Below are 24,619 nucleotides of genomic sequence, written 5' to 3'. Positions count from 1 at the left end.
AACTTAATTTCCACATTGGAATAAGATTATAGTCCTGTACATTATAGGGGATGGGCTGATCACTCTGTATACACATAGAATGGAGGCAGCCATATTGTAGATCTGTCTGTTTCCTAGTCTAGCGCTAGCTAGGGCACACTAGCTCTCCAGGTGACAATTTAAAATGTTACTATCACTTAAAAAAAATTTTTCAGGTGACACATAGATGTGAAGAGTTTTGATTGGTTGGGGTGTTCAGAGCCCCATTGGTTGCTAGATTAGGCTGGGAGAAGCACGTGACTGAGTGCTTCACTCCCTGATTTGTTGCTCTATTGCAGAAGATGGGCTCCATAGACTTACTATAGGAGCCATCTTCTACAACAGATAGAACAGGGGTAGGGAACCTTGGCTCTCCAGCTGTTACAAAACTACAACTTCCATCATGCCTAGACAGCCAAAGCTTTAGCTTTGGCTGTCCAGGTATGATGGGAGCTGTAGTTTTGCAACAGTCGGAGAGCCAAGGTTTCCTACCCCTGAAATACAGCAATGAGCCGCAGAGTAAAGCACTCAGCCATGTGCTTCTCCTGCCTCCAGACCTGATCAAAACTTTCAAGACAGACATGTCAAAAGTTTGTTACAACTCAACGTGGTGAGGCAGGGTGGGCAAGGAGCTTGGCCGATACAGACAACCCCCATTCCCGGCCACTTCTGGATTTTTTTCTCTGATAAATAAGGCCACAGTCACGGGATTAAAGTGATGTGTGGGTAAGTACGTGCACTCACATAAGTCTGATTAAACTTACATCTGTTATAGTGTTCAGAGCAGTATCTGCGCCAATGCTGAAATCTGAACCCGGCACATTGTTGGAGACAGTAGCGGGAACCATAACCATTGGGATACAGAATTCCTCATATTTCCCTCGGGCGACGGTCAGTTCCATCAGTCCCAAGTAGGCCTGGGAGGCACAGGCACAGTGTAGGGAGGGAAAAAAAGAAGACACAGTCGTTGTAGGGGGGGAAAATGGGCCTTAAGGGACGATGGGGAGAAGCCATTTCTACCACAGCACACAGATACACTTGGGAAGGAACCACTACACATAGAAAAGATTCAAAACAAACATAATAAAACATAAATGACAAGAAAACATAATCATAAACATAACATATAACATAAAGCTCTGTTCACATCATGTTAATAGCCTTTATTTCACATATAGCAGACGTAACAGGTCTGCGACTGGTTGCTATACAATGACCTCCATCACCTATACTGCATAACTGCATGGTATACTCCTTTACTACATGGGATAGTGTAGTCTACTATGTTATTCATACTTCTTTTTTTTTTTTTGGGGGGGGGGGGGTAAATTGACATAAACCAACCCGATGGAGGCCAAAAGGACTCTTTTGGTCTCAGTCGAGCTAATAATATTCTTGGTACACAGTGTACACGCTAAGCGGACGTCATAATCATAATGTGAACATAGTTTTATAAAACCAAAAAAATAAACATGAAAACGTCTAAGATATATTCTCTCATCTGATTTACCTTAATTAATATAGAATTACAGTTTCTATAACTCCTATACACTTGAACTGAGAGAGCCGTGGACATGTACGGCCACCTCTCTATACAAGCTCAGCCTGGATGCAACTACTCCTGCAGCTACTCACGCCACAAGTCTTCTAGGAGAAAACTAAGGGGGCCACAAGGATTTCAAATGTACCCTGTAAATCTGTCAGCAGAATACAGGCTGCTGCTTACGGCATCCAGTGTATCAAACTAAAGGCTTATCCTGCTAGGGTTGCAGCAATATAAACAACCCGCTATTAATAACTATAGACTTTTTTGTATCAGAAAATTAGGCTGCTTCTGTAGGAAAAAACTAAAATTAGATTGGTTGCTGCAGCCATCTCCTCCTATAGACACTTCTTCCTATAGGCAACTCCTCATTTAGACAACGCCACCTATAGACTCCTCCTCCTATAGACACCCTTTCCTATGGACTCATCCTCCTGTAGACAACTCCTCCTATAGATTCCTCCTCCTATACACTGTTCCTCCTCTAGACACCTCTTCCTATAGACTCCTCCTCCTATAGACACCCTTTCCTTTGGACTCCTGTAAACAACTCCTCCTATAGATTCCTCCTCCCATACACTGTTCCTCCTATAGACACCTCTTACTATAGACTCCTTATCCTGTAGACAAATCCATCTGCAGACTCCTCCTCCTATAGACAGCAACTCCTACAGAATCCTTCCTATATAGATGCTTCCTACTCTAGACAACTCCTCCTCTTCTTATAGACACCTCTTCCTATAGACATTTCTTCCTATAGATGCCTCCTCTTATAGATAACTCCTCCTCCTATAGACAATTCCTTCTATAGACTACTCCTATAGACATCCCCTTCTACAGAAAACTGCTCCTATAGACAGCTTAGAAAACTCCATCTACAGATAACTCCTCCTGTAAACAGCTCCTTCAAGGACACCTCCCCCTATAGACACTTCCTCCTACAGACACGTCCTCCTACAGACAACTCCTACTTTAGACACGTCCTCCTATAGACAACTTCTCCTACAGACAACTCCTCCTATAGACAACTCCTCCTATAGACAACTCCTCCTACAGACAACTCCTCCTACAGACAACTCCTCCTATAGACACGTCCTCCTATAGACAACTTCTCCTACAGACAACTCCTCCTTTAGACACGTCCTCCTATAGACACTTCCTCCTACAGACAACTCCTCCTATAGACAACTCCTCCTATAGACAACTCCTCCTACAGACAACTCCTCCTATAGACAACTCCTCCTACAGACAACTCCTCCTATAGACAACTCCTCCTATAGACAACTTCTCCTACAGACAACTCCTCCTATAGACACGTCCTCCTATAGACAACTTCTCCTACAGACAACTCCTCCTACAGACAACTCCTCCTATAGACACGTCCTCCTATAGACAACTTCTCCTACAGACAACTCCTCCTACAGACGACTCCTCCTATAGACACGTCCTCCTAGACAACTTCTCCTACAGACAACTCCTCCTATAGACAACTCCTCCTATAGACACGTCATCCTACAGACAACTCCTCCTACAGACAACTCCTCCTATAGACAACTCCTCCTATAGACACGTCCTCCCACAGACAACTCCTCCTATAGACACGTCCTCCTATAGACAACTCCTCCTTTAGACACGTCCTCCTATAGACAACTCCTACTTTAGACACGTCCTCCTATAGACAACTTCTCCTACAGACAACTCCTCCTATAGACAACTCCTCCTATAGACAACTCCTCCTACAGACAACTCCTCCTACAGACAACTCCTCCTATAGACACGTCCTCCTATAGACAACTTCTCCTACAGACAACTCCTCCTTTAGACACGTCCTCCTATAGACACTTCCTCCTACAGACAACTCCTCCTATAGACAACTCCTCCTATAGACAACTCCTCCTACAGACAACTCCTCCTACAGACAACTCCTCCTATAGACAACTCCTCCTATAGACAACTCCTCCTACAGACAACTCCTCCTACAGACAACTCCTCCTATAGACACGTCCTCCTATAGACAACTTCTCCTACAGACAACTCCTCCTACAGACAACTCCTCCTATAGACACGTCCTCCTATAGACAACTTCTCCTACAGACAACTCCTCCTACAGACGACTCCTCCTATAGACACGTCCTCCTAGACAACTTCTCCTACAGACAACTCCTCCTATAGACAACTCCTCCTATAGACACGTCCTCCTACAGACAACTCCTCCTACAGACAACTCCTCCTATAGACAACTCCTCCTATAGACACGTCCTCCCACAGACAACTCCTCCTATAGACACGTCCTCCTACAGACAACTCCTCCTTTAGACACGTCCTCCTATAGACAACTCCTCCTACAGACACATCCTCCTATAGACAACTCCTCCTATAGACAACTCCTCCTATAGATATCACCTCCCACAGACAACTCCTCCTATAGACACGTCCTCCTACAGACAACTCCTCCTACAGACAACTCCTCCTACAGACAACTCCTCCTATAGACACGTCCTCCTACAGACAACTCCACCTATAGACCCCTCTTCTTTTTCTTGTATTAGTTTATTGTTTGCTGACAGGAACAATATAAGGAATTTTAATTTCCCGTAATTTCAAGTAAAATTTTCCACCTAATAAAAGGAGAAATTTAGAGATTTGGAGAGAATTGTTATTCACGCTATTTCCTAATATATTAATATAGACTTACTAGGTAGGACTATAATAAGAAAAGAAACCGCTATTCTTGGCCTTAAAACTATAATGGTAAAAAGAAAATAGTAAACCATAACAAGAAAAGAAAAGAGATAATTTCTGAGTGGACAGACGTGTACCTCGAACCCCCCGATGACAAGCAAAGCATTGATGCTATTTGCACGTATCTGCTCAGCAATCTGATCAAAATATTTTGCAGGCAAAGTTCTGAAATGTGAAAAGAAAATTGGATTTTACTGTATTGCTGCCAAGTCTCCCAGCCATGCATCTAAAGCAAGTACTAATCCATAATAAATGAGCTGGCGCCACCAATGATATAGTACGAGTGCTAATCCACACAGCTCACATCCCAACGTACAGCAAAAAACACCATGGTCTGATCTCTATTATTATATGCCATATAAAAGGATAATGCAGAAAAATAACATTCACTGTGAAAATTACCTCTTGGTGCCCAAGAGAGATCCCCCTTGGCCGGTCCAGCCGCCAACATCTCCCCATTTTATTTCTTTAATCTGAAAAATGAGAAATATGTGTCAGACTAGAGGGCCCACCATTGGAAATTATACAAATGGAATATACAAATAGAGATAGATTGACAGACAGACAGATAGATAGATAGATAGATAGATAGATAGATAGATAGACAGATAGATAGATAGATAGATAGATAGATAGATAGATACAGAGCCGGCCTTAGGGAAGATGGCGCCCTGTGCGAAACCGTCTCCTGGCGTGAAAGGAGCGCTGTATGTCTGCAGGAGCGCCGTTAGAAACCACTGTAGGAGCAGGGTGCCGGGCGGCCAGCTGGGGGAGCGATTGGGGCGGACAGACATACACAGCACGACATGTTGTGTATGTCTGTCCGCCCCGATCGCTCCCCCAGCTCCTACCCGGCACCCTGCTCCTACAGTGATTTCTAACGGCGCTCCTGCAGACATACAGCGCTCCTTTCTACACCAAAGATAAGTATGCAGAGCTGCTTCTCTCTGCCCGGGCGTCTCTATGGCTGATCGCCCTGCGCCCTCCTCCTATAGTGTGCCTGCTCTCCTGCAGACAGAGACAGCACACATTTTTATAGCTAGATGTGCAGCTGTCTCTGTCTCTTCTGCCCGAGCGCCCCCCCGCTGGCCGGGAGTGATGTGCCCTGTGCAACCGCACAGGTTGCACGCCCCAAAGGCCGGCCCTGGATAGATGGATGGATGGATGGATAGATAGATAGATAGATAGATAGATAGATAGATAGATAGATAGATAGATAGATATTGTGTATGTGCTTTAGAGACAGAATTGTAAAGGGGGAAGTGTACTGTATGTGTGTATAAATGTATAGACTAGAGGGCCCACCATTGGAAATTATACAAATGGTATATACAAATGGAGATAGATAGATAGACAGATAGATAGATAGATAGATAGAAGATAGATAGATAGGAGATGGAATGTGCGCTGTCCTTTTCATCTGACAATCATGACAATGGTTAGTTTCGGCCTGGAACTTGCCCACTCCACATTTCTGCAGCACAAGATGGAACTGGCCCCTGAAATACTTGCGTGACCACCGGGAAGAGGGCAATGGGGGCATAGTTCCAGGCTACCTTACACATGTACATAGAAACAGCAGGAACACACCCATTGAACTTATGTATAAAACCCCCATCAATAGGGATGCAAGGTGGGAGGTCTTCACATCTTCATCCACCATCACACCATCCCTACCTGGACAGAGGGAGAAAGACTACTACTACCACCATCAGACCCAGACAGCATCCGGCTAAGTATCATAGTCCAGGGATAGGATTGCATGTGTGTATGTATGCTGGGTAGCAGGGGTTTATGTGTGGTATTGCTAGGTGTTGGGTGATGTGTGTATGTTGGGTTAATGATTTGTAATCTTCGGTGTTTGTATTTGTATTGCATTGTATTGTATTGTGCCCTGTAGATTAGATTATGTCATTCTCACTGTGATTTGTACAATATTTAGTATGTTTAGTAAAGTTCTGTTTCTACATAGTGAGTGGTGTATTTTCTTTATATAAGGTAAAAAGGGGTGACCATTAAAGCTTAGATAAATATATATAAGTGCGAGCGAAAGAGCGAAGCATATAAAGAGGAATTCAGACACATATAGAGTGATATTAAAGGGGTTATCGAGGGAAAAATTTTTAATGTTTAAATTTACTTCCATTTAAAAATCTCAAATCTTCCCATACTTATCAGCTGCTGTATGCCCTGCAGAAAGTGTTGTTTTATTTACATTCAGACACAGTGCTCTCTGCTGACATCTCTGGCCGAGACAGGAACTGTTCTGAGCAGGCGTGGTTTTCTATGGGGGTTTGCTACTGCTCTGGGCAGTTCCTGTCTCGGCCAGAGATGTCAGTAGAGAGCACTGTGTCCGAATGTAAGTAAAACAGCACTTCATGCAGGACATACAGTAGCTGATAAGTATGGGAAGACTTGAGATTTTTAAATAGAAGTAAATTACAAATCTATATAACTTTCTGACACCAGTTCATTTGAAAGAATTTTTTTTCCGCTGGACAACCCCTTTAATACGCCCAAAACCCCTTTTACATTGGCCAGAAGGCCTTAACCCTTAGGGGACACAGCCAGTTTTCATTTTTGCGTTTTCGTTTTTCCCTCCTCGTGTATATAAGGCCATAGCGCCTGCATTTTTCCACCTAGAGACCCAAGTGAGCCCTTATTTTTTGCACAACTAATTGTACTTTGCTATGGCAGATGTAATTTTTGCCTAAAACGTGCCGGGAAACCAGAAAAAAATTCAAAGTGTGGTGAAATTGAAAAAAAAAACGCATTTCTTTTATTTGGGGGAAATGTGTTTTTACGCCATTCACCCTGGGGTAAAACTGACTTGTTATGCATGTTCCTCAAGTTGTTACGATTAAAACGATATGCAACATGTATAACTTATATTGTATCTGATGGCCTGTAAAAAATTCAAACCGTTGTTAACAAATATACGTCACTTAAAATGGCTCCATTCCCAGGCTTATAGCGCTTTTATCCTTTGGTCTATGGGTCTGTGTGAGGTGTCATTTTTTGCGCCATGATGTGTTCTTTCTATCGGTACCTTGATTGCGCATATATGACTTTTGATCGCTTTTTATTACAATTATTCTGGATTTGATGCGACAGAAATTGCGCAATTTTGCACTTTGGGATTTTTTGCGCTGACGCCGTTTACCGTGTGAGATCAGGAATGTGATTAATTAATAGTTTGGGCGATTACGTACGCGGCGATAGCAAACATGTTTGTTTATTAATTAATTAATTTATTTTTATTTATAAAATGGGGAAAGGGGGGTGATTCAGACTTTTATTAGGGGAGGGGGTTTTGTGTTATTAAAAATACATTTTTCTTTTACTTTACACATATACTAGAAGCCCCCCTGGGGGACTTCTAGTATATGTACTCTGATCTCTCATAGAGATCCATGCAGTATAGTTATACTGCATGAATCCATGAGATCGGTGTTCTATTACTTTTGGCTGCTGCAGCCAAAAGCAATAGAATGCCGAGCCGGGATCAGCGCCATTACGGAGCAGACCCCGGCCCGGGATGGATGCAGGGATCGCTCCCCCGCAATCGCGCCGCAGGGGGGCGATCCCCCCACTAGACCACCAGGTATGAATAAAAGCAAGTATTTAGAAGCAGCTGTCAACTTTGACAGCTGCTTCTAAGTACTTAATTAGCGGGCACGGCGATCGGACCGTGCCCGCTAATAGCCGCGAGCCCGGGCTACACGCGGCACCCGGGATCGCGGCAGTTCAGAGGGTGGTCGCCGCGCGACCCCCCTCTGAACTCCCATAGCGGCACGAGGACGTTCAATAACGTCCTGGTGCAGCTATGGGTTAAAGTGTCACTGTCGTTTAATTTTTCTTTCAGAAATTTTACAGGCGATTTTAAGAAACTTTGTAATTGGGTTTATTAGCCGAAAAATGCATTTTTATCACGAAAAAGCAGTTTGAAGCTCTCCCCTCTGTTTTCATGGTTTTCTATGGAGAGGGGAGGGGTGGAGGGAGATGAGGCACCAGAACAGGACAACAAAGAGTTAATTTACAGCTACATCACCGCGCTATCTCCTCTGAAGTGAACACTCACCTCTCTGACCTCTGAATACCGGCTTCCACACAGCTCCTGCTGTGTAATCCTTTGTTCTCTGCTCTCTGCTGGCGACTAATCTCCCTCCTCCCTCCGCCCCCCTCCCCTCTCCATAGAACAGACAGGGCACGACTGATTTAAAAGAGTTGAGATTTCCTGATAATGAGCAGTGAATGAGAGAGAGGAGGGGGAGGGGACCTGGGGAAAGGGCGTTTTAAATGCAGATAATGACATATTTGCCTAATAAACCCAATTACAAAGTTTCTTAAAATTGCCTGGACTATTGATTTCTGCCAAAAAAAAAAAGACAGCTAATCAAATGCCAATCGTTTGGGTTCGGATCGACTCGAACGCGAACCCGGTTCGCTCATCTCTAGTTATGAATATTATGAATTATTAATATTTAACAGGAATGTTGATATATTGGTATTCGTACCCCTTTTACAGTAGTCATTAATGAATATCCCAGCAAAGGCAATTTTTACACCATTCATACAATACACCCATGGGTTCATATACCGACCTGTCCCTTTGCAAATCCTTCAAAGCCATCATTGACGGCGAACATCTTGTGTCCTTCAGTGATTCCCACCCTCACGGCGGATCTGACGGCTCCATTCATTCCAGCAGCAGGAGCGCCAACGTTTAACACGGCCACATTGAAGTTACTCTAAGAGGAAAATAGGAAAATGATATAAACCCCATGGCAAGAAGAGCTGGCTGAGAAGCAGCAAACCAACACAGCACAAAGCCTTGCACTTACACACAGGCTCCCTCAAACATTTCTACTACTGATATAGTTCATATTACACATCCTTAAAGCGCTTAAGCTGCGACAGGCAACACACCTGGTGACTAGAGACGTCCTACTGCTGGGGTAAGAAAAAATACTAACTAGGTATAATGTCTTGTATAACAGAATGGTTTCTCCAGGACGGGCCAACCCTCTAATGTGCATGGCGTCCTATAAACTCTATGGAGATTTGTAGCTTGGTACCACGAGAAAAACTCCAACCACTATAAGGCTATGTTCACACAACGTCTTTTTATCTTATAATGATGATAAGATCATTAAATGGCCTTTATTATGAAAAAAATGTAGTTTTTTTTTTTTTTTGCCTAAAAAGGACATTGTGTGAACAAAGCCTAAATATGTATATTTAAAATATAGCAACAATTTTTGGGGCAATAAAAATGGTGTTTAAAAGGGAACCAATCGGCACATTTGTGCCGTTTGGGCTCATAGAAAGGCTGCGCAGACTTTGCAGCCGGGTCTCCAATGTTGTCGGGGGTTGACAGGCAAGGAGACCTGTTAGCGGGCACTTGCCTATGAATCACCCTGTAGAGCGGGCTAACAGGACAGAGAGATGACTTGTCTGCCCGAACCCCCGACACCATTGGAGACCCGTCTGCGAGGTGCGTGCAGCCATTCTGGGAGCCCAATCAGCACAAATGTGCTGACTGGTTCCATTTAAAGGTAGAAAAAAAAAATCACTTTTGGTTTGTATACTGTAAGGGATTGCTTCCAAAGTTCAACGTACACTTTGGACATGTGACAATAAAATGAATCTGTCAGCTACAATTCATGTTCCAAACTGCTGACACTGTTAAATAGCTGGTAGGTCAAGAAGACACATGGTACCTTTCATTTAGCTGTCTGTGCTTCCACAGATAAATGCTTTTATTGTCCAGTGAAAGAGGCGTCCCCAAACTCCTGATCTTCTGCAAGTTGGAGAGCCTCCTCGCTCCCCCTCTTATCCCTATCTCTGCTTGATTGACAGTCAACTGAAAGATGAGCCCCAAACAGGATCAAGGATGGGAGGAGGAGCGAGGAGGCATTACATCCCTTAGCACTTCAACTTGGGAACACCTCTTTGGCACTTTGCAAAGAAGAATGAAAGCATGTTTCTATGTTCTGGAAGCACAGACAGAAATATAAAAGGTACTATGTGTCTCCTTGACCTAACAGCAGTATCAGAAGCTGACAGATTCACTTCATGGTTTCTAGCAGTAAATATGTTAGTTTATCAGTAAAGATAGAAAGCAGATAATAGAAGAAGAGCCGGTAAGGAGTTAGTGGTAATAGTGTAGCGAGGACACAGCAAGTAGAAAAAATATATGATATGCTCATGCGGCAGGAAGTCGTGCAAGCGAAAAAGATCCACCAAGATACAACACATGCTGTGATAAAGCACATCATCTAGAAAAGTTGGCCAGTCTTAAGCACCAAGCATACATATTACGTACACTACAATGGTTGTCCTGCCAGGGAGAAGAGAAAATCAGTACATTAACAGGTTGGTTATCTATTAGTTACGTACGTTATCATCTATCAGTTATTTATGTGGTCTCCTATTAGTTATACACATAGTAATCTATCAGTTATTTATGTGGTCTCCTATTAGTTATACACATAGTAATCTATCAGTTATTTATGTGGTCACCTATAAGTTATGCACATAGTTATCTATTAGTTATATATGTGGTCACCTATTAGTTATGCACATAGTTATCTATTAGTTATATATGTGGTCACCTATTAGTTATACACATAGTAATCTATCAGTTATTTATGTGGTCACCTATTAGTTATGCACATAGTTATCTATTAGTTATATATGTGGTCACCTATTAGTTATGCACATAGTTATCTATTAGTTATATATGTGGTCACCTATTAGTTATGCACATAGTTATCTATTAGTTTTTTGTCATCTATTAGTTTTGTACGTTGTACTAGTTATGCACATTATATAACACACACGCATTGACCCAGGCTCGGACTGGGCCACCGGGGAGCCGGGGGATTCCCCGGTGGGCCCCACCTCCTCCCCCCTCCTTTCTCCTTGCTGGGCCCTGTCCCTGAGCCAGAGAGGGGCCTACCATTTGATAGGGAGCGCAAGGGGGGCCCTGCTTGTTCCCACACTGCTGAAAAGAACAGGCGGCATCAGGGCCCGTTCTTAAGGTAAACTAATCATGGGCCCTCCCTCCCCCTGCATTCAGTGTGTCCCCGCTCCCAGCCTCGGCCCTGCTCTCTTCCTACCTGTCATGAGGAAGATGCAGAGAGCAGCAGCAGCAGGGTCCTCCATCCCCCTCCCCTCTGCAGTCACGTGACTCTCCTGTTGCTATGTGTGCAGTCGGTGCACAGGAGATGGGGAGAGGCTGCCGGCTGCCGGGCCTGGCTGGGAGAAGAGGAGGGAAAGATGGAGACTCCATGGAGCTTCCTGCCCTGCTGAACATGTGAGTTTGTTAACTGTATATTTGTCTGTCTTTGTAATCTGTGTGTGTTTGTACATCTGTGTCATGTGTTTATGCATGTGTGTGTGTGTGTGTGTGTGTGTGTGTGTGTGTGTGTGTGTGTGTGCATCTATCATGTATATAGTGTATATTATGTAATGTAGTACTATAGATATTTTACTGTATATATATAATCTGCATGCTTTTGTATCTGTGTATATATGTTTGTGTGTCTGTCCTGTGTCTGTGTGTGTGTGTGTTAGTATGCTTAGATGTAGGTATATATGTAAGGTGTGTTGTGCATATTTGTGTATGTCTGCAGTATGTCATTTTGTGTGCATATTTGTGTATGTCTGCAGTATGTCATTTTGTGTGTATATTTGTGTATGTCTGCAGTCTGTCATTTTGTGTGTATATATGTGTATGTCTGCAGTATGTCATTTTGTGTGCATATTTGTGTATGTCTGCAGTATGTCATTTTGTGTGTATATATTTGTATGCGATGATAAAAAGTTTGCACCCTGGGGGTCCAGTTGTGCAGGAGATCCCTGAGGCTTAGGGGCTGATCGGCTAATTCAGTATTATAGGAGTGATGGTAGGATGATAGGAGTAGTAGTAGACATAACAGTAAGACTTTCATCAATGGATGAGGCGTTTTGAGGGGAACCCTCTTTGTCAGATCTATTGAGGGTTTTCTACAAAAAATGTCATCCATTGATTAAAGTCTTACTGTTACTTCTACTACAACTCCTATCATCTTTGATGTGAGAATCCTGAATCAGCTGATCAGCGCCTAAGCCTCACAGATCTCCTGCACAACTGGGACCTCCAGAGTGCAAACTTCTTCTCAATTATTGTACCGACTCAAAAAATAAATATATAAGCAGCAGCATCAGACACGGGTAGTATAATGCCCCCCTCATCTCACTGCACCCCCTCCAGACACAGGTAGTATAATGCCCCCCTCATCTGACTGCACCCCCTCCAGACACAGGTAGTATAATGCCCCCCTCATCTGACTGCCCCCCCTCCAGACACAGGTAGTATAATGCCCCCTCATCTGACTGCACCCCCTCCAGACACAGGTAGTATAATGCCCCCCTCATCTGACTGCACCCCCTCCAGACACAGGTAGTATAATGCCCCCTCATCTGACTGCCCCCCCTCCAGACACAGGTAGTATAATGCCCCCTCATCTGACTGCACCCCCTCCAGACACAGGTACTATAATGCCCCCCTCATCTGACTGCACCCCTCCAGACACAGGTAGTATAATGCCCCCCTCATCTGACTGCCCCCCCTCCAGACACAGGTAGTATAATGCCCCCCTCATCTGACTGCCCCCCCTCCAGACACAGGTAGTATAATGCCCCCTCATCTGACTGCACCCCCACCAGACACAGGTAGTATAATGCCCCCCTCATCTGACTGCACCCCCTCCAGACACAGGTACTATAATGCCCCCTCATCTGACTGCACCCCCTCCAGACACAGGTAGTATAATGCCCCCTCATCTGACTGCCCCCCCTCCAGACACAGGTAGTATAATGCCCCCTCATCTGACTGCCCCCCCTCCAGACACAGGTAGTATAATGCCCCCTCATCTGACTGCACCCCCTCCAGACACAGGTAGTATAATGCCCCCCTCATCTGACTGCCCCCCCTCCAGACACAGGTAGTATAATGCCCCCCCTCATAATATAGTGCTCCGGCTGCACGCTCCATTGTGTGCATCTGGGAATTCAGATGCGGGTGCACACGGGTGTGCCTGAATTACAATTCAACAGAGATCCGGCTGGGATATTCTGGTAAAAGAGGTATTCTGGTGAAAAATTTTTTTTCAAATTAACTGGTGTGAGGAAGTTATAGGAATTCGTAAATTACTTCTAATTAAAAATCTACAGTCTTCCAATACTTATCAGCTGCTGTATGTCTTGCAGGAAGTGGTGTATTCTCTCCAGTCTGACACAGTGCTCTCTGCTGCCACCTCTGTCCATGTCAGGAACTGTCCAGAGCAGGAGAGGTTTTCTATGGGGATTTGCTGCTGCTCTGGACAGTTCCTGACATGGACAGAGGTGGCAGCAGAGAGCACTGTGTCAGACTGGAGAGAATACACCACTTCCTGCAGGACATACAGCAGCTGATAAGTACTGGAAGACAAAGTAATTTACTGATCTGTAACTTCTGACAGATTTGAAAAAAATTATTATTTACCTGAGTACCCCTTTAACGCTTTAATGACCACTGATATGCCTTTCATGAAGGTCCTTAAAAGTCTTATTCTAGCCCAACACCTTGTGGTGAGGCTAGAATAAACCATTATTGGTCTCCTCTGCTGGAGATTGTAATATAAGAATAGACTAGATGGACATTTTCTCCTTCATCGTTTATGTTTCTAAGTCTGTGTTCACACATGACATTTTTCATGTGTTTTTGCAGCAATATTAAAGAGAACCTGTCACCTCCCGTGTCGGGTCAGAGCCCGGCCGACCCCCGCTAGAGCCCCTTAAAGTCACCTCATTCCCGAAGTCCCGCTTCTTCAGCCGGTGCGGGGACGGAGATATCACTGTGGAAAGCCCGGAGCGCGCGCTGCTGAGATGAGAATGACGGCTCCATTCATTCTCTATGAGCGTCGGACTCATCTCAGCCACGCTCACCAGGCTTCCCACGGTGATATCTCCGTCCCCGCACCGGCTGAAGAAGCGGGACTTCGGGAATGAGGTGACTTTAAGGGGCTCTAGCGGGGGTCGGCCGGGCTCTGACCCGGCACGGGAGGTGACAGGTTCTCTTTAAGTTTCTACCTAAATGGTGCAGTTTTACAACAACTGCATGAATCAGTAACAACTGTATAAGTGACTGGCAGTGCACTAGTATTGCTGCTCACATACACAGCTCTATGCAAAGTCGCTGTACTTACGTGAAAGGTTTGGCGCTGATTATGTCTTTATATGTTGGGTGGGCCCCAAGAATCAATTTCCCTGGTGGGCCAAGGTACCCCAGTCCGACACTGCATTGACGATATATACTGGATTGTATTCGGATATAAAGTAATAGCTTATCCTCTATTTTCACACCACTGGACTGGGTCTCCATGTTCATTCTGCTCTTTACCATTCATGTAGCACCCCCCTCTGTGCTCCCCTAGGCTAAGTTCACACAACGTAAAATTTCTATTAATCATGGCCATCATTAAAGGGGTACTCCGGGCCAGCTGTATAATCCGTATCTGGAAAAGAGGGATGTCCAGCTCCAGATCCAATTGCTCATATAACGAAGTTTATTGAAAACACAATTAAAAACACTCCATAGTCCTTGTAACACCTACATGTTTCGGGCTATGTGCCCTGATAAATGGTACCATGTATAAGGGAGCATAGCCCGAAACATGTAGGTGTTACAAGCACTATGAAGTGTTTTTAATTATGTCTTCAATAAACTTCGTTATATGAGCAACTGGAACTGAAGCTGGACATCCCTCTTTTCCTGGTCAAACAGTGTACCGTGCACTGATCTGAGTTCCTCTAGGGGAAGGGTGAGCTGTTTACCTGTGGTCTTGTATAATCCGTATCTGGCCGGGGAGGGGGTGGAAATAGAAGGCTCCGGTGATTACCTCCCCGATTCCAGTGCCGGCTCCCGGATCGCGCCGCAACGTACTCCCGTCCCGAGGCCGCATCCTGGACTGGGCTTGAGATGTGACTTCTCAAGGCAGCTCAGCCATTCATTTTTTTCGCATCTGCCCTATCTGCACCAGTGTGGGGGGGGGGGGGGGCGTTAGGGGGGCGCGGCCTCTGCTCTGAGCTAGCGTAGGTGCGCCTCTACATAAATCCCCTGAGCTCCGGAGCTGCGGGGACATTTGTAAGCCCGGCGTAAAAAACGCTGAACTTCATAAATGTCCCCTATAGTATACACTCCGATTGGGATTCCTAGCGGCTGCAAGAAAAACTGACATGTCGGGAAGGTCTTCACTGACGTTGGCCGTTCTGTGACATGGCCGGGTCACAGAATGGCCGGTGTTTTACAGCGTGTGAACCCTGCCTTATAATAAGAGGGATATCTCTTTCATCTTCTCCGAAGTGTCTCTGATCGAACATTATTTCAGAAGGCTAAAACTATGAAGTGATATTGGAAATGTATACATATTGTGAGGGATCTATCCAACACCCAAGCTCAGCTCTATGCAGCACATTTACCTGTAGATGTTACAGCACTGATCGCCATGCTCCAACCTGTCATCAGATCCCAAACAGAAGCTGAATCCATTCCAGTCTGTAGTATTACCATTTTATTGTGTTTATGTTTGCAGAAACACCAGCCACGCATTGCTATTGCACGCATGCTTGGTTTGGGCCTAAAGCAACGATCAGCCAATGATCGTTTCATTGGCTGATCATTGTCTCTATTACACTGAGCGATAATCAAAAACCGATTCGGACGATTATCGCTCTGTGTAATAGGGCCCTAAGTGTCTGAGCAAAATATCTTTGAGTGCATAGTAGAGGCGTGTCTAACAGTCAACAATCACTCACTAAAATGTACACTTCCCAAAAGTAGCCTCTGAGACCTTTTTATAGGGCAGCAGGGGAAGGCACTTTTACGCCCTCTTGTGGAAAGACCCAGTGTGTAACAAGACCACACCTGTAATCATTATTTATCTGCCGGAGACACAACTGTATGCTGGGTTTTGAAGCAATCCATTTATATCTGGGTGCATTATTTTTTGTCAATGAGTACAGATATATATATATATATATATATATATATATATATACTCTCACAGAAAGATATATATATTCACAGAAATGTTAATTTGATTGAGCTAACTTATAACAGTATGCTCGAGTCCGCTCGCTTGGCCTTTGATTACCGGTGGCTGAAGAAGTTGGATGCAGTCATAGGTAATCCTGGAAAACATGGATACAGCAATAGGTCATAAGCTATATCGGTCTTCTCCAAGGCTCCCTAGGGCCGCATCCAACTTCTTCAGCCAAGCAAGTGGACTCAACCATGCTTGAGTCATCTCTAGTAGCAACATAACAATAGTACAGAAATACCATTTACCTTTGGAAGTTCAGATATATTCTTCTTATGGGAGAGGAGTTTGTATGTGTTGAGGTTGTTCTCGAAACTCCTGAAATATTAAGGAAACATTTTGATATATTTATTAATTTTCGCCACAATTAGGGATGGTCCAAACCTGCTTCGGTTCGGGTTCGTACGAACCTAACTCTCTGCAATGATTCCCACTGCCTGGCGGCTCCGTGGAGAGGGTGGATACAGCGGGAGGACCGTCTGGAAAACTGGGGTACAGCCATAACCATAGGCTGTATCCCAGTTTTCCAGGCGGTCCTCCCGCTGTATCCACCCGCTGCACGGAGCGGGCAGACAGCGGGAATCTGATACCGAGCGTTCAGGTTCATACGAACCCGAATCTCGGAAGATACGGACCATCCCTAGTCACTATGCTAATGAAACAAAGACAATAAATATCAAAAAGACTGAAATGATATATGACATATGATACATAACAGCGTCTCCCTTATTCAAATCAATGTTAACCAGACCACCTGCACTATTTCCAGAGCCAACCAGGATTATTTGTTTAGGGTTTTTTTTGGGGGGGGGGAGAAAGAGAATACAGTAGGTAGCTAAACATAAGTAGATATATGGCTGAAAAACACATGGGTAATAGAGATGAGCAGATCTCGAGGCCGCTAGGGTATCTATGTTTTCCAGGATTCCCTAGAGCTGCATCCAATTCCCTCAGCCACCGGTAATCAGATGCTAACTCGGACTGTGCTCTGGATTTGCTCATCTCTAATGGATGTACAGTATATTGTCTCAGTCTTTGACTACTCAGCGATTTCTACCATTTGCGGCTGTACAGCACATTGAGCTGAATCCAAATATCACCTTTAGCCAATAGCCACAATACAAAGCATTGGCGATGAGACATGACGGCATGTGATGCTGTGACACAATGACTTCATCTGAGCACCTTGCAATGTGACAATGCAGACAGATCACACTAAGGTAGCATTGTATGCTGGCCATGCTGCCCTAACAAAACCAGTGAAAGGGGTTATCCAGGATTGTAAAAAAAACACAGCTACTTTCTTGCAACCTGCTCTCAGTTTGTATGTGGTATTACAATTCAGCTCCATTCACTTCAATGGAACTGAGCTGCAAAACCCACACCCAACCCGAGGACAGGAGAAAGGCTGTTTCTGTTATTATATGGTTGGATTTGCCCTTTAAGTCTATGCCATATACAGTAGAACTAGCCTTCTCTTCCATGCAGCTTTTACTTACAGTTACTGCCGGCATAGTAGGACAGCAGCCACCTGGGCATGAGCAGAAATGCCACCATATCAGTTATCCATAGGCCACCATATAAATCTGCTCTCATGTGATTGTCTCTTCTATACAACACCCCTATTATGCCTGTGATATGGCAAATCATATGATCTTACAGGGGTCTGTGGGTAAGGTGTGATGGGACTACAGCGACTCAAACTGTCTGCTGATCATTATATGCTTATATATTACATTTACACAAAGGTTTTGGTTAAACATTAATTCATTTATTTTACTAATTATTGGCATATCAATTTAAAGGGGGACTCCCATCTCAGCTTGTTATCCCCCTATTCATAGAATAGGATAACAACCTGATCGCTGGGTGTCCAACCAAGAATGGGGACGCAATCGGCGCTTAGGCTAGGTTCACACTGCGTTTTCAGCATCCGGTTTTTTTTAACGTCCAGAAAAATAGGGTCAGCAACGTTTTTTGGTCCGTTTTGGTCCGCCCAAAAAAACGGATCCGTTTTTTTTATAATGGAAGTCAATGGAAAAACGGATGCACACAAATTAATCCGTTTTTTGCAATCCGTTTTTCATGCCTTTTTTGCAAAAAACGGATGCGTTAAACGGATGCTGAAAACGCAGTGTGAACCTAGCCTTAGAGAATGAAAGGAGAGGCTTCTGTGGCCATGCTAAAACGCTCTATTCATTGCGAGGCAATTGCATCCCCATTCTCAGGATTGGTGTGGGTCCTGGGATTTAAAGGGGAACTATGAGAAAGTTAGACAAACCTAACCTGCTGACAGCCCCTTATTGCACACTGGGTGCTGAGGATGAAGGTATGTGTCTTACCTTACTCTTTGGCGACAGTGTAGTCATCGGTCCGGAGCACAGCTAGGAGCAGAGATGGGGCAATGCTCCTAACGGTACTCCGGATCAACAGCATGGGAATGGTGCAGAGGAGGAAGGTAACAGACATACCCTCATTCTCAGTGTGCAATAGGAGGCTATCAGCAGGTTAGCTTTGTCTAACCTGCTCATAGTTCCCCTTTAAACCCCAGGATCTCAGCTCGGTATCCCTTACCAATAACAAGCTGAGATGGAAATACCCCATGAAATGGAAAAAACGATAAAATCACGAGGACGTATATACCTTCCACGCAGCCTTACAGCATCTTCAAATCTCCTTTCATCCATCGCCTTCTGCACTTCTTGAGTCTAAAGGGGAAAAAAAATAATGATGTACATATGGGTACTGGATAACTGGATGACGTGTAGCGGTCATAGAGGTCACAAGCAAACCTGCCTGTCCAGACTGACCACTATTAGTGCCATAGGGACTGCAGATGTTGTAAGCTGGTGGTGGCTCCCTGTTCCTTTGCACTAGATCACTAGATCTCACTAGTTTTTGGAACACTGATCTCAAATCTGTGGCTCTGTTAAAAAAACAAACAAACTACAACTCCCAGCATGCACTGTAATTGTGCATCAGCTGAAAAGCCACAGGTTGGGGATCACAGAAATATATGACTCTAAAACACAGGTGTCAAACTCAGGCCCTCCAGCTGTTGCAAAACTACAGTTACCAAAGCTAAAGCTTTGGCTGTCCAGGTATAATGGGAATTGTAGTTATGCAAGAGCTGGAGGGCCTGAGTTTGACATCCCTGCTCTAATATATCTTCACATCAGTATGTGGCGTCAATGACAGTGACTGACTGCTCCAGGAATTTTTTAAGCGACTTCCGGTGAGATGTCTGGTCCGTGTTGTGACTGCAGCACACGTGGCATCCAGCAGTATTTACAGTAGGGATGTCATGGCACGGAACGTCTGCCAATTCCTGAAACCCAACACAGTGATTGTTTCCTATAGCTTTAGCTAATACCCAGCTTTAGGCCGGCTCAGGCACTCACCATCTGCACACATTCCATGAGAGGTAAGCGCACGGCTTGGTTTCCACATAAAGAGACCACACAGGCGGGCGTCTCAGGAGTGGCTTCCAGCAAGGCCAAGATACTTTCCACTCCCATCCTACTGGCCTGTGCACAGAAGAAAAGCAGACGTGGTCACTGTATATACTCAGGTCTTGTAGGTATATAACCCAGATTAATATATAAGAAGAGTCTATGTGGTCACTGTATATACTCAGGTACTGTAGGTATATAACCCAGATTAATATATAAGAAGTGTCTATGTGGTCACTGTATATACTCAGGTCCTGTAGGTATATAACCCAGATTAATATACAAGCAGTGTCTATGTGGTCACTTTATATACTCAGGTCCTGTAGGTATACAATCCAGATAAATATATAAGAAGTGTCTATGTGGTCACTGTATATACTCAGGTCTTGTAGGTATATAACCCAGATTAATATATAAGAAGAGTCTATGTGGTCACTGTATATACTCAGGTCCTGTAGGTATACAATCCAGATTAATATATAAGAAGAGTCTATGTGGTCACTGTATATACTCAGGTCCTGTAGGTATATAACCCAGATTAATATACAAGCAGTGTCTATGTGGTCACAGTATATACTCAGGTCCTCTAGGTATACAATCCAGATAAATATATAAGAAGTGTCTATGTGGTCACTGTATATACTCAGGTCCTGTAGGTATATAACCCAGATTAATATATAAGAAGTGTCTATGTGGTCACTGTATATACTCAGGTCCTGTAGGTATATAACCCAGATTAATATACAAGCAGTGTCTATGTGGTCACTGTATATACTCAGGTCCTGTAGGTATAGAATCCAGATTAATATACAAGCAGTGTCTATGTGGTCACAGTATATACTCAGGTCCTCTAGGTATACAATCCAGATAAATATATAAGAAGTGTCTATGTGGTCACTGTATATACTCAGGTCCTGTAAGTATATAACCCAGATAAATATATAAGAAGTGTCTATGTGGTCACTGTATATACTCAGGTCCTGTAGGTATACAATCCAGATTAATATACAGCATAATGACATACTAGTAAGAATCTAAGACAGGACAGATGGGTGCAATGTCTGACAAGGAGCAGCCTTCTTCTTCTCTCTACAGTTATTATATGATAAGATGATTGAATTAACTCATTATCTGTTCTAACGCAGCTGAACGATACATCACATGTTCATCTAAGACTAAAAGCACCCATAACGTCCTGATCCATGGTAGGATTGCTATTTGATAGGGAAGGCAAGTGGTGTTTTTTTTTCCTTTAAACTCTGCATTGTGTCGTTCTTCTATTACTTCTCCTGGAAATGTAGGAATAAATGGATAACTTGGCATTATGACTTCCCTTATGAATAGGGCATGTCCCTACGTAATCTGACATATAGCAGTGGTGATGACAATGTATGTACTGTACATGTTCCAGTAAAAGGGTATTCCAGCATATTGTTAAAAAATAAGATGCTGCTGGGGAAAAATAGAACAAAACTTATACTTAACAGCTCCCGTTCTTCTCTTCCAGTCCATCCCTAGATCTTAATTCTTCTTTTTGCTTCCAAGAATATTTCTAGATACGTGACCTGCCTGCTTAGCCAATCACTGACCACAGTAGTGTCTCCTCTCGGTCAGCGATTGGCTGAGCAGTCAGGTCCTGCACCAAGCGTTCATCTCAGGAGCAGAAAGAAATAAGATTTAGGGACTAAAAAGAGAAGTACCTGAACTGCCAGGGATTAGCGTGGGATTGGGGCTAGGTAAATATATGTTTTTATTCCAGTTTTCCCCGCACTGGCAGAATACACTGCACAACACAATATTAAAAGTAAAATGATATTGCAAAGTTTACATATCCATAAAATTCCAGTAGGAATAACAGAGGGATGACATGCAGAGTTCAAAGAAAACACAAAGATCCCACTTTTTTTTTTTTACAGTTTATTATTACCGTATTACAATTTACAATTTGTCACCTATTGGGTCACAATATTACACAATGTTATACCCAGTCATTAATTGTGATAAAGCATGTACAGCACTGCAGTAACAGGGCAGCAGGAACAATAACTATACTTAGGGCTGGGCGATTAATCAAATTCATCCTCCCACATTAGGGGGCTCATGATTTTATTTATTTATTTTTTAAATCACAAATTCGAAAAAATAAATAAATAAATAAACAGAAAAACACTGTGGGCTCCATCCTGGAGTGCGGGTGAGAATCCGGCATAGCATCCTGCCATCACCAAGCCTACCTGTAACATTACTACTCCCGCTACTGCTACTACTTCTTCTACTACTCCCGCTACTGCTACTACTTCTTCTACTACTCCCGCTACTGCTACTACTACTCCCACTACTACTACCACCACGGCTGCTATTACTGCCACAACTAATACTACTCCCCCTACTACTCCTCCCGCTACAGCTACTACTACTCCCGCTACTGCTACTACTACTCCCACTGCAGCTACTACTACTCCCGCTATTGCTATTACTCCTACTACTGCTACTCCCACTTCTGCTTCTACTGCTCCCACTACTACTACTACTCCCGTTACTGCTACTACTACTCCCACTACTACTACTCCCACTACTACTACTCCTACTGCTACTACTCCTGCTTCTACTCCCACTACTACTCCCACTACTACTACTCCTGCTTCTGCTCCCACTACTACTACTCCTGCTTCTGCTCCCACTACTACTACTACTCCCGCTACTGCTACTACTACTCCCACTGCAGCTACTACTACTCCCGCTATTGCTACTACTCCTACTACTGCTACTCCCACTTCTGCTTCTACTACTCCCACTACTACTACTACTCCCGTTACTGCTACTACTACTCCCACTACTACTACTCCTACTACTACTACTCCTGCTTCTGCTTCTACTCCCACTACTACGCCCGTTACTGCTACTACTACTCCCACTACTACTACTCCTGCTTCGGCTCCCACTACTACTACTCCTGCTTCTGCTCCCACTACTACTACTACTCCCGTTACTGCTACTACTACTCCTGCTACTACTACTCCCACTACTACTACTTCCGTTACTGCTACTACTACTCCCACTACTACTCCTGCTACTACTACTCCCACTACTACTACTCCTGTTACTGCTACTACTACTCCTACTCCCACGGCTGCTATTACTCCCACAACTAATACTACTCCCACTACTAGTACTCCCGCTACAGCTACTACTACTCCCACTAGTACTCCCGCTACAGCTACTACTACTCCCACTAGTACTCCCGATACTACTACTACTACTCCCACTACAGCTACTACTACTCCCACTATTGCTACTACTCCTACTACTGCTACTCCCACTTCTGTTTCTACTACTCCCACTACTACTACTACTCCCGTTACTGCTACTACTACTCCCACTACAACAACTACTCTTGCTTCTACTACTCCCACTAAAGTTACTACTACTACTCCCCCTACTGCTAATACTACTCCGACTACTGCTACTACTACTCCCAGCCATAGGCTGTATCCATGTTTTCAGGCAGCCCTCGGGCTGAATCCACCTTTTCCATGCAGCAGGTTTCAAATGCCGATCGCTCAGGGTCGTGCAAACCCAAACTTCCCACAAGTACACTCATCTCTCCTTAGCACCTAAATCACAAATAATAAGCTCCTCATATTTTCCCCACTACCACGCTATCTGTCCTTATTCCAAACCTAGTCACGAAGACCAATCCTGAGCAGAGGACATCCAGAACCCAACCTAATGCTTTGTCGATGAGTCTAATGGAGACAACTTACAAGAATTCTGTCGAAGGCTGAAGGGGTTCCACCTCTCTGGACATGGCCCAGGATAGTCACTCTTGTATCAAACCCAAGACGTGAGACCACGAGCTGGAAGACAAGATATGGGTGCGTTCAGTTGGATCATCACTTTCGCCAATGAGTCCTATACATGCAACATATAAAAGATACAGAAGGAGGGTACGATCCCAAATGGAGTTATGGAAATTATTCAATGCATATTGCTGCCCATACAGGTTACATAACAGATAGGAGCAGCACCATGGCGAGCTGCGCTAATTCTAATGAGGATTACACATAATTCTGCTGGACGGTGGCAGCCAGATGGCGTGACGCGATAAGCCTCTCCTAACATACTCATGACTGTATGCATCAGGTATTTTCCTCGACAGAGATACAGTACAGTTCCCTAGATAAAAAACCTTTATTAAAGTGATTCTAAAAAGCATGAGTAATCAAGGAAAAGCCTCCGATCACAGACAGCGAGAAACCAAAGCGTACGCTAATCTGATTCATCCATATATAGCTGGAGTCATGACTCATGGTGATATCACCGGAGCTACACTCACTTGCATCATTCTAATTGGATATGGTATCACCTGCTGTCTGATGGGTCAGATCTGCTCAAAGGTTCCCAACCCCCAACCCAAAGAGATGCTAGAGAAACAGCAGTGAGTGATGCCCCATGGTGTGCAGAATACAGCTATATCAAAAGTTAAAGGGGTACTCCGGTAAATTGTTTTTAAATCAACCGCTATCATACTTGTAAATGAGTTCTATTTAAAAATCTCAAGTACTTATCAGCTGCTGTATGTCCTGCAGAAAGTGGTGTATTCTTTTTAGACTGACACAGTGCTCTCTGCTGCCACCTCTGTCCATGTCAGGAACTGTCCAGAGCAGGAGCAAATCCCCATAAAAAACGGACAGAGGTGGCAGCAGTGAGCAATGTGTCAGGCTGTAAAAGAAATA

The 24,619-nt window shown here is 44.1% G+C and overlaps 1 protein-coding gene and 1 long non-coding RNA gene across 5 annotated transcripts in view; one reads left to right on the top strand and one right to left on the bottom strand.

Annotated features, from left to right (window-relative positions):
• Window positions 1-24,619, bottom strand: part of PFKP (phosphofructokinase, platelet) — an 87,169-nt gene that overhangs the window by 19,929 nt on the left and 42,621 nt on the right. For 2 of the 4 annotated variants that reach the window (XM_069958935.1, XM_069958934.1), the window contains exons 9-16: window positions 23,648-23,740; window positions 19,833-19,958; window positions 19,075-19,139; window positions 16,680-16,749; window positions 8,908-9,054; window positions 4,706-4,776; window positions 4,381-4,468; window positions 783-935 (exon numbers count right to left, since the gene is read on the bottom strand). In XM_069958935.1, the coding sequence (XP_069815036.1) occupies window positions 783-935; window positions 4,381-4,468; window positions 4,706-4,776; window positions 8,908-9,054; window positions 16,680-16,749; window positions 19,075-19,139; window positions 19,833-19,958; window positions 23,648-23,740 (813 nt within the window). The remainder of the gene's footprint in view (window positions 1-782; window positions 936-4,380; window positions 4,469-4,705; window positions 4,777-8,907; window positions 9,055-16,679; window positions 16,750-19,074; window positions 19,140-19,832; window positions 19,959-23,647; window positions 23,741-24,619) is intronic. The other 2 variants (XR_011361754.1, XM_069958933.1) reach the window with 1 other exon arrangement.
• On the top strand, window positions 11,438-24,365 carry LOC138783795 (uncharacterized). The gene is made up of 3 exons (XR_011361755.1): window positions 11,438-11,624; window positions 21,029-21,088; window positions 23,568-24,365. It is a non-coding gene; the product is annotated as an uncharacterized lncRNA (long non-coding RNA).

This window comes from Dendropsophus ebraccatus, chromosome 2, assembly GCF_027789765.1.
Source record: "Dendropsophus ebraccatus isolate aDenEbr1 chromosome 2, aDenEbr1.pat, whole genome shotgun sequence".
Lineage (NCBI taxonomy): Eukaryota > Metazoa > Chordata > Amphibia > Anura > Hylidae > Dendropsophus > Dendropsophus ebraccatus.
The sequence above is the reverse complement of the archived record's forward strand: the minus strand, read 5'-3'. Positions and strand labels throughout refer to the sequence as shown.